The 13,461-nt window shown below is 40.3% G+C and overlaps 1 protein-coding gene across 1 annotated transcript in view; it reads left to right on the top strand.

Moving 5' to 3' along the window:
• Positions 1-13,461, top strand: part of LOC111223864 (protein kinase C epsilon type-like) — a 67,481-nt gene that overhangs the window by 53,325 nt on the left and 695 nt on the right. Inside the window, exons 10-12 of the mRNA XM_022748156.1 lie at positions 1,547-1,701; positions 10,514-10,652; positions 11,038-11,226. Coding sequence (XP_022603877.1) covers positions 1,547-1,701; positions 10,514-10,652; positions 11,038-11,226 — 483 coding nt within the window. The remainder of the gene's footprint in view (positions 1-1,546; positions 1,702-10,513; positions 10,653-11,037; positions 11,227-13,461) is intronic.

The following is a 13,461-nucleotide window of genomic DNA, read 5'->3' as shown; positions in this document are numbered from 1 at the left end:
CAGACCGAAGCTATTTTTTTTATATTTCTGAAAAAGAAACGGCGCCATGATCAACGATTTTCTCTCATGTTGAATGTAAAATCTCAATCTTGAAATCAACCGGTTCAGCTACAGCAAAGATCCAGACCTGATGAGTTCAACAATATATATAGAAACAGATAATGATAATAAAAATAATAATAATAAACTTTGTTTGAATTGCACCTTTCATTCAAGAAAAGTAGCACAAAGTTCTTTACAACAGAGAAATGATCTGCACCGAGTGCTTCACATGAAAAGACATGAACATAAAAACATTGATCTACGATGAAAAACGTTAAAAACATGAATGTAAAATGAGAATAAAATAATCAGTCATCATAAATGTGGCGCAAAGTGCGTAAAATAATAAATCATTAAATAAGAATAATTAAATAAGACATTTAAAAGAAGTGCTGAGCAGATCAGTCTCTGATGATCAGACTGTGAGACTGATACCAGTAACAAGTACAACATGAAATGAGTCTCAGGTGTCGTCCAGTCTTTGTGTTGTTTCTGTATATATACATAAATATATACACTGTATATATACTGTATATATATATATATATATATATACACTGTATATATACTGTATATATATATATATATGGTCCATACATACACACAGTGTTTGTCACCTTTACTATTAGCAGTATGAACCCTGAGGACTCACACAATGGCTCTGAGGGACTCCTTCTGGTTTCTTATATACGGAGCTGTTTATATCACACACACACACACACACACACTCTCTCTCTCTCTCTCTCTCTCTCTCTCTCTCTCTCTCTCTCCTTTCCTATATGAAGAGAGTGAGCTGGAATTCAGGAAGGGGTTCATTTTCCCTCGGAGCCCACGTTCAGCACCGAGAGAATAGAGTGAGGAAGGCGCGATATAGAGAGTGTGTGTTTTATTTTTGAGTGTGTGTGTCACAGGAAGGGAGACAATCGGTGTTGGTCACATAGTCATGTCATGTGTGTTTTTCGTACACCCAGGGGAGACTGTGGATGTTGTTGTTGTTAAGTGTTGAATTTATAGTCTTTAGTTTTTCTCAGTAACAGATACAAAATCAATACTGTACAAAACTTTATTGATATCAGTAGGTTACAATATTATGATATTATTCGAAATCTCATCATCATGAAAATTCAAAGTCTAGTGTGTCAATAAGTGTGAAAGCTCCCAGAATCATTTATATTTGTTTATGTGTGTGTGTGTGTGTGTGTGTATATATATATATATACTATCTATATATATATGTTTTTTAAATCAATCATTTAGGTTTGAAAATGTTTTAAATAATGAAAAATGTCGGCGTCTGAGTCCAGATCCAGATCCGGTGTGAACTGTCTTTTGGTGTTGTAGGATTAATCAACAGATTAATCAATAATGAAAAGAAGTTCAAATTCAAAGATGCTCAGATGTTTGTGTGAAATAGAAAGTGACAAACCGTCATTACTCTACACACAGTCTTGTTAAGGTGGTGTTAGTCGGGTGTTTGACCTCCTCCCTCCGTCTCCTCCTCCAGGACCGCTTGTTCTTCGTGATGGAGTACGTCAACGGAGGCGACCTGATGTTTCAGATCCAGCGATCGAGGAAGTTTGACGAGGCGCGGTCCCGATTTTACGCCGCCGAGGTCACGTCCGCCCTGATGTTCCTGCACCGGCACGGAGTCATCTACAGGTAGCCACGCTAACAGCGTTAGCATCAAACGTGATGTGGATGAGTTATTGTTTTACAGATTTGTGTCTCTTTAGTATTCAAATCCACATTTGACTTAAAGCAGTTTTAAGTCAAACTCTGTTGATGTGCCGTGAAGCCGCTTATTTGTCTTGCTGCTTCCAGCCGAGACCTGCGTCTCCATCACAGGACATATAAGAGAAATTCCAGAATTAAAGAAAATAAACATTAACTGAGATTCCCAGAATTAATGAACACAGATATTGTAAAATTAGACAAGTGAAGTGAAGTGAAGTGCTCTTCACAGGAATCATCCTCCACAACATTAAATGAACTGTAGTGGAGTAAAAACCAACATTCACCTCCCTCCTCTCCTGACATTTAAATGTGTTTTCGTGTGTGTGTGTGTGTGTGTGTGTGTGTGTCCTGGTTCACGCCGGCAGTGGTGTGCGAACAGGGTTCACAGAATAAGTGACCGTGTGATTTGTGATCTTTGCTGCCGCACTGCTCCACCCTGAGCCGGTCTGACAGCTTTTTTCAGTTGGTTTTGATGCGACGCTCATGTGGAACCCGAAGGCGGAGAGCACACATTCTGGTTGAGCGGTATTAGCTTAGCATTTAGCATTCTCTGTGCATGCTGTCATTTCGGCGTCAGTGTTACTTCAGACAAACTTTCAGGAGGAAATAAATGAGATAACTCAGCGAACACTGGATGGATTTTCTTGAAATCTTTTGCAGACATTTATATTCCTCAGAGGATGAGTCCTACTGTCTTTGGCAATCCTTTGACTTTTGTGGTTTTGAGTGAAATGTCTCAACATCTATCAGATGGATTGTCATGTAATATTGACTTAACTAATGCAGTTCCCGTCATTTAGTAGTAGTTTATTTTATGAATTCATACTTTAATCACAAAATCCCGCGGATGGTGCGTCTGGTTTCAGACCACTGACAAACTGCACCAGAGTCCGGATCGAGATCCTCTTTTCAAACTTGTTTTAGCACCAGAGGTTTCTCACCAGTCCAAATGAAACATGCCAACCAGACAAACAGGTGAAAACATCCTTAGTCCTGTTAATTAAAGGGAATCATAAGCACATGAGGTTCATCATCACCACCTTTCAAATCTGTGAGAGCTCTAAATCCTTCAGGAAATTGACAGCGGCGATGTTTGTAATTGGGCGTTTGTGGCTTGTTCAGTCGCAACGAAATATTTTCTTTAGTCTTGAAACTCAAACTCGTTGACCCTGGAAGTGGCTCTGTGTTCATCTCCAGGTCCAGATGACCTCATCATCAGGTGCTATTATCTGTCTGCGTGGACCCGTCAGTCATAATATCATTGTCAACCACTAGCAAACACGCAGCGGGTCCCACAAAAGCAACACGCAGCTCGAATCATAACACCATTGTGACGGACGTAGACTCGGTGCAGGTTCAGGCTGTTTGCTCCCAGAAATAACTGTCATGGAACAAAAGTCAGTTTCTTCTTTCCGGTGTTTTCTCTCCATCAATCTGAGGTTTGACTCTATGTTTGGATTCTCTCGTCATGCAACCTGTGTGTGTGTGTGTGTGTGTGTGTGTGTGTGTGTGTGTGTGTGTGTGTGTGTGTGTGTGTGTGTGTGTGTTCTGTACACTGACAATTAATTTATCCTTTTATCTGAACACAATCTACCAGACACACAAGTGTTGGGCTTTAATAAAGGCAGAGATGCCTGAAAATAAATGAATAAATCGTAAAATATATGAAATTAATAAATAAATAAACAATCTGAGCACAGGTCTCAAAGATTACAGACTGTGCACCAGACTGACCCCACAGCAGGTCGATAGTAGACATATCGAGGACTGAGGTAGGCCCGGCCTGTTTATTTTAATGCCAGTCTGACTGTGGGTCAGGCGAGCAGCAGCCCGGCTGTTCACACCAGAAGTGCAGAGGCGATTCTGCTCCTTCTCTCTCTCTTTTTTTTTTTATCACATGTAGATCTGATCTTTATAACAAACCTCTTGAATTTGTAACATAAAGCTTTTCATGTGCTCCTGGAGAAACGGTATGTCTCTTCTTCTGCAGCAATGAAGTTAAACGGACCGTCGCCCTGTGTGGTGATCTGTCGTTCCGACTTTAACCCCTGTGCACCGGTATTTTTTAACAAGTTACAGACATATTTTTTATTCTAAATAGTACATTTTAATCTTGCCGGATGAAAATCACAAATGAATACCAAAGACAAATCACTGACTGACTTTCAATCAGCTTTTTTTTTTTTACAGGCTACTTAAAGTGACAGCTGTCTCAAGCTCAAGCTTTACTGATCTTTGCTTCCCGAAACCAATCAAACCTGAGGGTGAAAGACGAAAAAGATTTTATCTCTGGACCCAAACTGAGTAAAAATAGGCAGGTTATAGGGTTAGGGTTACAGGTCATTTCTCCCAGAACTATGAGCCTTTAATAGTTTAATTAACTCCTTTTATTGTTGCCTTTAAACACTGCATCCATTTTCTTTCTTCAAATGAAAGCAACTATTTATAAAAAGATTTATAGACAGAAAAGACACTTTTTTTGAATGGTGTTCTTTGTTGCTGCAAAACATCACGTTCAACCAAAAGAAAACTAACTTGTGTTTGAAATTGTACATTACATATTTACAATAACTAATCCCACATGGACATGAGAGCTGGTTGTTTTGTTCCCAGTGTGTCCCAGTGTTCGATGCAGCTATCTGTGCATGTGTCTGTGTTTACTGCAGTCATTGTCCACGTACCTGCCCTCTAAAGTCATGATTATACAAAATAATGCTGAGAAATCCTGACGCACAGACACACAGTCACCAGAATGAGGAAACATGCTGGGAAGGGATTAGAGATGAATGGTGTATTGTTAAGCGTTCAGAAATTAAAGGTCAGTGGAACGTGACAGAAGATGCTAAATTTCTCCTCGTATTATTCCTTTAATCATTCCATTGTAATTCTGTCTTTTGATTCCATCTGTGTTTAAGTTTTATTTCCTAAAACCTAACAAGGATGTATTTGCTTGGATTTCTCTGTTTGCTCCACTTTTCCTGCCACAGCACAAACAAAACCTGCAATTACACAATATAATAATTGAAGAATAACAGTTGAAGCAGCTTCAAACACGCAGACTTAATGTGAATCCTGTTATTCTGCTGCTACAGCGACTTCGCTCCCCCAGAGGGTTTAATGAAGTCTCATTTTGTTTTATCTGATCAGAGTATTGCCAGGTATGTTATTCTTTGTTTTGGCATTCAGACAGCATGAAAAATAACCAACATCAGCTGAGTCATAGAAACAATAACGACTTAGCCGACGCTAATCAAGGACTGTCAAACTGAAGTCGCTGTCTTCAGGAGATCTGTTTATCCTCTGGAATCCAGCTGCTGGAAAGAAACCAAACCCGGCTGTCAAACACATTTTATTAACATTTATTAACTAATTGAGTGATTGACTTTATTTGGTAGATTCTCAGAGTTTAGATGGTGTGACCTAGGCTTGGTTCGATACTCTATAATATCAAATATCACAATATTTTCCGCTATAAAATCGTAAACATTGTACATAGTACCTCGGCATGTGACAAATAAAAACTGCTGATTAGTGGCAGCATCGTTTATACCTGAAACATAAAACACAATAATATAATTATATGTTATTTAACAAAAACAACTGAAACGCAAAATAAAACAATATGAGGATATTTTAATCGCTAACATCGTATATCGCAATATTTGGGCTCGACTGTATCGAGATATTAAATCTTCGCCATGTGCTCCATTCTGTATGTAACAGAAACACAAACCAGCCTGTAAAATAAATCCTTTTAAACTGCATCGGCTCAGTTTTTAAGTTGTAAATAGTCATTTTCTAGTGAAATCACGTCACGTAAATGTTTTTTTGAGTATATATTGTATTTAAAGGTGTCGTGATTTCATTGGCTCGTTCCCTGAAGTTTAAAACACAGACCGACTCGTAACATGAAGATTAATGGTTCAGTCTTTCAACGCTGTTTTTCTCGGCCGTGCCGTTTTGATAGTGTGTATTACTCGGTCAGGGGATGGCACACACACACACACACACACACACACACACACACACACACACACACACACTGCGTGTTAATTCGTGAGTCGAGTCGACTGAGCCACCAGAGTCTCTCTCTCTCTTCTCTATCTCTATGTCTCTCTCTCTCTCTCCCGTCCCTGACCCACTTTGTTGACCAGAAGAAGATGAACAACAAGTGTTTTGGGAACATTATGTCCCTACTCTCACCCCGCCCCCTCCCCTCCCCCACCTCTTCCTCTCCTCCTCCCTGTCCCTTCTCCTCGCCACCCCTCCCTCCTCCATCACTCCTCTGATGCTCGTCTTTTCTTTTTCTTTTTTTTTTTTCCCATCAGCCCTATCATCTGTGCACATGTTCTCTTCTTTCCAACATTACTGAAGTCTGTGAGATCACATGTAAGGTGATGTTTGGATGTGATTCTGCTGACGGAGCAGGTTCAGACTGGTTGGAGGCCAGACATACAGTACGTCTGAATGAACACATGCATACACCAAGACTTAAGTAGGACATCAACACAGTCTGCTGCACAGTTGTTGTTACTTTTTTAATTTTAATTTCTATTAGAAACATGTGTTTATATGTCACAAAGTAAGAAATAAAAAAAATACAGTTTTTTAACTTTTTATTAAATTTTTTCCATTATTCCACAGAACAGAACAGTGCCTGAAATAAAAAATAATAATAAGTAAAGAAATAATAACACAAATAAAGTAAACTAATTAAATAAATAAAGACACATCTTTCTTCTTTCTCAGAGGGAGCCTGTTTTTATATGCACCAAAACTCAGTTATAGCGTTGACATTAGCTTTAAAAGAAATTGAAACTAGTCGTTGATGTTTCATGTGTAAATACTAGAAATAAATATTTCATAGAACATGTTTAAGTCTAAATAAATTCAGTTGTTTCATAGATGTGCTCTTATCTTGACGTTGTTGTGTCTCCACATCTCACCAGTTAAAATCTGATTTAATTGCTTATGAAATGACACAATGGTTTGTTTTTTTAAATGACACAACATGAACCAAAGTAAGTTCACTCCTAGAGTAGGTTTCAATCAATGTTAGTTTAATTATCCCCCCCCCTACCGCACCCCTATTATTCACTGTAGACAAATATACCAGTGGCACCAGTTTGTGTATGTTCGTATGTCAGAGCAGATGTGTGTTTGGATCATGCAGTCACACAGAAGAGGGGATGGAGGGATGAAGTTGAGAGAGAGAGAGAGAGAGAGAGAGAGAGGTTAGCTGTCACAGTGCACAGGGGTTGCCGCTGAGGACGTAATGGAAAAATCACTCAAGATTAACATGAAACACAGGAAATGCTCTCAATTGAGCCTGATTGCCTTATGTGTGTGTGTGTGTGTGTGTGTGTGTGTGTGTGTGTGTGTGTGTGTCCTGACAGTGCTGATAGAGCAGCTCCTGTTTATTGACAGGATTTCTGGAGTGATATTAAAGCTCCTCTAAAATAACATATGAAGGTGATTTCCCCCGACTGTCGGAAACACAGTGACAGTGACCGGATCAAATCAGCTGCAGCTCCAATCAATCAAAAACTACAAAGTTCTACCTTTTTCTAACGTGAAGAAAAAAGTCTGACGGATGAACGCTTTGTATTTTTCGGGTAAAATTAGAGGAAGCTGATACCTCATTTGTACGTGATGTTCGTGTTCCCTTCGAACCCACCGATGTGATAATATCCTGACATTTATGTTGGCGTTTCACCGCGCTGCCCTCACACGTCTGTGTTCAGGAGAAGAAGAGGTTCTACTGGAGTCAACAAACCACTTCTCTCTCCCCTCAGTATCACAGCTCCCTCTTCTATTTAAGAAGCTTTAAAGTTGCTTAAATCGTACATTTACTACACTGTGAGTATCTAATACAGCCGGGTTTTAACAGGCAAACATGCATTAGGTAACCCTGTATAGCCTTGAATTAAATATCACCACGTATTGATGAGTATTGGTTTAGAAGTTGAGTCTCACATCTCTCACTCGGAGAAGTGAATGATATGTATTTTCTTTTGTTTTCCCCAATATTCGTGTGTTTTTGTGAATGTACTCGATTATTTGGAGGTTTTTTGATCCTAAATATTATATATGACATAAGTTGATGGTTCATTTTGGTTTTGATTTATGTGTTATCTTAAAGACTGACAACAATATTAAAGCGTGACCGAAACAACATCAGAACATAAGGAGCAAGAGAGATCATGAATTCATGAAATAGGAAATGTTTATTTAATCTTAAATTTGTGTTGTTTTTATGTGCAAAGAGAATTGTGCCTGGAAATGAAAAAACTAATATAATCGCAGGGTTTACGTGATCATTCATCTTAATGAAACGGTCGTTGGTTGAGAAACACAGAAACTTTTTAAATCCTAGTTCAAGCATGTTGTGTATTCATTAACATTCATAACACTAAAACAAACACATATTCCTATCAAAGACTAAAACACGTAAAATAATAGCAATAACTCTTTGTGCAGAGCAAAAAGAAAACTGATTCAATATTTCTGCAATAAGTCAATTGAGGATGTAACAGAATAAAAGACAGATTACATCATTTTTGCCCATTTCCTTGTATGAAACGTAGACAAACCACAACAAACGTCTTCACATAAATAAATATCATTCCATTAGTGCTGCTGAACACCTGCAGCCACTTAATATTGAATTTTCCTGCAGCAAGGTGATGTGTAATACAAAGATTAATGTCAGCGGCCATTTAAATTCAATCACAAATGCATTAAATTGATGTTATTTTCCTGCCTCGCTGCGGGCGTGCAAATTCAGATTTAATGTGCCGGGAGTCGCCTGGAGGTGAGATATGCAAACAGGCGGGCCAGGGGATCGCCGCTTTAATTCTTCGTCTGGGGAATTACAGAACAAGTGCTGCTCTTTCCTTCCTCAGCATGGAGCCGTCAATGAGCCTTTTAGCAAGGCACAGTCCCAAGCTGCGCAACGCTGCAAGACCTTGCTTGTTTCGGTGCAGCTAAGGGCGATGAAAGTTTTGAATTTCAAGCCTGAACATTAATCGTCAACTTCGCTCATGCTTTCATTTCACACGTCGTCCCCGGGTGACGTTCGGCCGCTTAAATTGAAGGTTTTGTCGTTCGTGAGCGTGAAAACACTAAAAACTCACGATTGTTGATGATGTCACCTGCGCCTAACCCACACTTGAACTATTTAGTAAAAAAAAAAAAAAAACTTGGCCAAGAGCCAAACCTCAAGCTCCACTGCGTCTGACATGTCATGTTATTTCTTCCTTGAGACTGGAGGCACATTAGCATACCATTCATGTTTTCACTTTGCACGCGATCCAGATAACCTGCCGTAACCGCCGCACAGTTTGTGTTGGATCGGATACCGAACGTGACAGCAAATTACATATCGTAAAGATGATGTGCAGCTTGACCAGATATGATATTGTAGAAATAAGAAGTAGTGAAGTAATAAATGATTATAAATAAGTAGTAGTGTAGATTCAGTGGTGGAAATGCTTCTGGAGAGTGTTACTGAAACTTGTCAGATTGTTCCAAAGTCTGGGAACCGTCACTGAAAAAAAAAAAATCTCCATTTGGGACGGGCGTGTGAAAACATCTCGGTTTGTCACGCAGCCCAAAGCAAAAACCATTTACTGCTCTGTGGCTGATGAATAAAGTCTGATTTCTCTCCCATTTTTCTGTTTTAAGAAGCAAACAGAAAACTGAGTATTGGTGTAAATTTTTAGTCTTTAAAAACACGTTTAAGTTGAAGCTCAAGTTCAAGTTTTACATTTAATTTGTCTGAAATAAGAAACTCGCTTGATTGAAGGTACAAAAAAATACACACTTCTTTTTTTTTTTATCTATTCATAACGGTTGTGCATAATCAGCAACTCTTTTTTTTTTTAATTACAACTTTTTTGTTGTGCAGTCAATAACCTGTCAGAGCAAGGCATGATGGGACAGAGACGAGACAAGCTTTTCAACAAATCACAGCAGCTCTCAAACAAGACTGTTAAGCTGCGTTTTTATTTTTGGGTATTACAAAAACAGAACAGTTGCATAAGATCTTGACTTCAGAAACACACACACACACACACACACACACACACACACACGCTCCATCTCCTCCCTGGCTTGTCAGGGCGGCTGTATTTTTGAAAACTCCTCGGGCTGAATGGCTGCGGTGGCTGCATCAGGAAGATGTTGACATTTTTGTAGCGATCAACCATCAAGCCCAGAGCGGCTGCATTCATGACCAACCCTGTCATCTCTCAACACCGCTGCTCTTATCTCTCAGACTCTCCCGCTCTCTCTCTCTCTCCCCCCCTCCCATCCATCTCCCTCTCTCCCAACCCTCAACTTTCTCTCTTTTCTCAGGTCTGTTCCCCCTTCCTCTCCTCCTGCTGTATGTCCCACCCCCTCCTTTGGTACAGATAAACGTAAGGCCCAATTTGCTTTCAATGACAGAAACCCTGTGGGGCTGTGAACCTTGTGAATGCCGATAATTGTGAAGTCCGTCTTTTTCTCAAATATGTGTTCTTTTATGAGAAGCATACATCACACAGGAGCACATGAGACGTCTTCAGATTAAAGTGAAACATTAAAAAACAAATAACTGCACTTACTGTCAAAGTCGGTGTAAAAATGCTTTCCTCATACCTCAAGATTGTGTCTGTATTTGTGTGATATGTATTAATGATTATCATTTCCATTGCTCGTGTCATTATTTACCTGTACATCCTTATCACCTCTGCAGGGACTTAAAGTTGGACAACATATTATTGGATGCGGAGGGTCACTGTAAGCTGGCCGACTTCGGGATGTGCAAGGAGGGGATCCTCAACGGAGTCACCACCACCACCTTCTGTGGGACGCCAGATTACATCGCGCCTGAGGTGACTCCAAAAACACACAAACTAAATTGTTACAGCTTTTTTTTTTTTCCCCCGCACATACGGACTGAAACTAGCGATCTCACAGAGGAGTGTTGGAGCAAGCAGCTCGACTGCAAACAGCTGTTTCCCGAAGGCACCAAAACAAGCGTGATCGGTTGGTCATGTTCGACTGTTTGCAGACGATACTGTGTTTTATTTAAATGCTTCAAAGACGGCCGCTGCTCCCAAATTTTAGCCTGTTTGTAGGGAGGTTTGGATGTCGCAGCAGATTTGGATATTAAATCAGACATAACATAAAACATAAATTCAACCAGCGTGCTCAAATCAAGTCTGCATCATCAGATTTTACTTTAATTTAAATCTTCCTCTTTCTCTCTGTGTTCAGATCCTTCAAGAGCTGGATTATGGCCCGTCAGTAGACTGGTGGGCTCTGGGGGTGCTGATGTATGAGATGATGGCAGGCCAGCCGCCTTTTGAAGCCGACAACGAGGACGACCTGTTCGAGTCGATCCTCCATGACGATGTCCTCTACCCCGTCTGGCTCAGCAAGGAGGCTGTGTCCATCCTCAAAGCGGTCAGTTACGCAGGAGTTCTGGGCATGTGTGATACTGAGCATGTTTTGTAAATGTCTCTTCAGAAATGCCACCAGCTACTATTACAAGAAAAACTACAACTAATAGCTCAAATTACTGCAAAGAAGTTTTTCCACATCCAAAACTGCAGTTTATACGAGCACTGAAGTTCTGTTACTGCATGTGATGATGAATTTAAATGACATCCAGCCCTAATGGATTCACAGATTCACGGAGGTCCTGTTCTCTCTCTCCTGTTCTCTCTCTCTCTAGTTTTGTGTTTGTCTTTTTCTCACCGTCACATGTGAGAGAGGATGCAACTTCTTTTTTTTTTTTTCCTAGTGTCACATGTTGATCTGTGTTTCCTGTTCCTCCACTGGAAGAACGTTGGATAATTCCCTCTGTGTTTGATTCCATGACTTTCTGTGTGTGTTATTGTGTGTGTGTGTGTGTGTGTGTGTGTGTGTAATGCCACTTGTCCATTTGTATATTTGTCCGTTCAGTTTTTTCCATCACAAGCCTTGCGTTTACCTTGGCTGTTGGTACGGTTTGACTGCAAAGCCTTGTGGGAAAGTGTGTGTGTTTATGTTGGACAGTGTCTCGGACTCTGACCGGTCACTTGACCAGCACCAGGGGCTCTGATTGGACATGTCATGCAGCTGAAGGGCATCGAGTCACATGATGAGCTCTCTCAGCTCAGTCCGACGGCTCAGATGCTCGTTCATTTAGTTTTTGAGTAAAAACTTGGAGAAATGAAAGGTGAAGGAGGTGTTTTACAGTGGCTCCATTGTTTCCATATGGAAGTAGTTTATATAATGTTAATGGGTGTTTATGAAGAACTTTCTGAGACCCAGAATTTCCTTATTTGCATCATCTAAAGTCTTTGTGATAAAACAAACACTAAGAAACAAAACAAATGAAATTTAATTTATTTAAATCTTTTTTCTTGCGCTTGTTTATTAGGAAATATCCATGTACAAACACGTTGAGTGTCTCATTTTTTTCTGGCTGCAGCCATTTCATATGTAACTCCTGGCTGTTATTGTATTGTTGCTACTCATGCTGCAAGATAAAACTGAGACCCTGAAGCTATATTTTTGCCTTATTTCATACATTAATTACTGTTAGCTCATTAGCATTGCATATCTATTTGCAACAAATGAGTCATTTAGGAACTGATGAGCCAGTGAAGAAGAAAAACAACTACTTTCCACCCCGATAGCTGGCGCAGTGCTCGTGGTTTGCGGTATAAAGGTCGAACACTACACTCTGTGTGTATCGTAGGCAAATTTCAACTTGTTACCACATCAACACAGTTTAAGCTTGAAACTCAAAACCTGCAGTGACAGATGCATCGCCTGGAACACTGAGCGAACACCCTCAAGAAGCGGGGTCATCGAGTTCAGCGCTGCCTGTAACAAAGCAGAAGAGGAACTCCCGTTCACAAAATTCAAATGTCAGATCACCCTGATTAAGAACGGGTTGAATGTGAAAACCCCAGGCTGTGCCAACATCACGGCCTGTGCCCAGTTTATCGGAGTGATATCAGACAACCTCCGGGAAAAAGCCTGGTGGAAAAACTGCCTCCGTCCCCGACCTGTCATCTATGATAGATGGTGCCACCAACGTCTCCACACTAAAGAATGTGAGATCGACTCTGTGCGTGTCGTTGATAATGGAAAGAAAAAACCGGGTGTGACCAAATCATGAGACCAACTCAGACAGTTGGTAGCACCTGTGTAATCAGGGTCCACTGGAAACCACAACCAGCCAACAAAAGCTGATTCCAGATCTAAATCTAATCTGACTTTATACATTTGTTTTAGTTTCAAAAAAATCTTCAACTGTAAGTCTCACTGCATTCGATAAAGGATTCAAGACGATTCCAATCATAAGGCAGGAAGTACAGCAGGACGGCGCTGCACCTGATACGCTGGTGCTCTTCAAGACGCAGCCAGTGGAGAAAAATATATAGGGGTGTGTGTTTTGACAAGCGTCACACTCCACTGGTGTGTGTTGTGCTTTACTGCTCTGAACTCGAAAGTGGGTTTTTTTGTTTGTTTGTTTGTTTTTGTTTGGTTTTTTTTATCTTTGACGCAACAAAAGTGCTTCAGTGTGTGAGCAGAGGAGCCAGAGGTCCTCTTCAAAGGACGCGTAAACACCTGACGTCCTCTTCAAAGGACGCATAAACACCTGACGTCCTCTACAGACGACGCATAAACACCTGACGTCCTCTA

Source organism: Seriola dumerili, unplaced genomic scaffold, assembly GCF_002260705.1.
Source record: "Seriola dumerili isolate Sdu_G_001 unplaced genomic scaffold, Sdu_1.0 BDQW01000120.1, whole genome shotgun sequence".
In the NCBI taxonomy this organism is placed as follows: Eukaryota; Metazoa; Chordata; class Actinopteri; order Carangiformes; family Carangidae; genus Seriola; species Seriola dumerili.
This window is presented reverse-complemented; position numbering and strand designations above follow the sequence as displayed.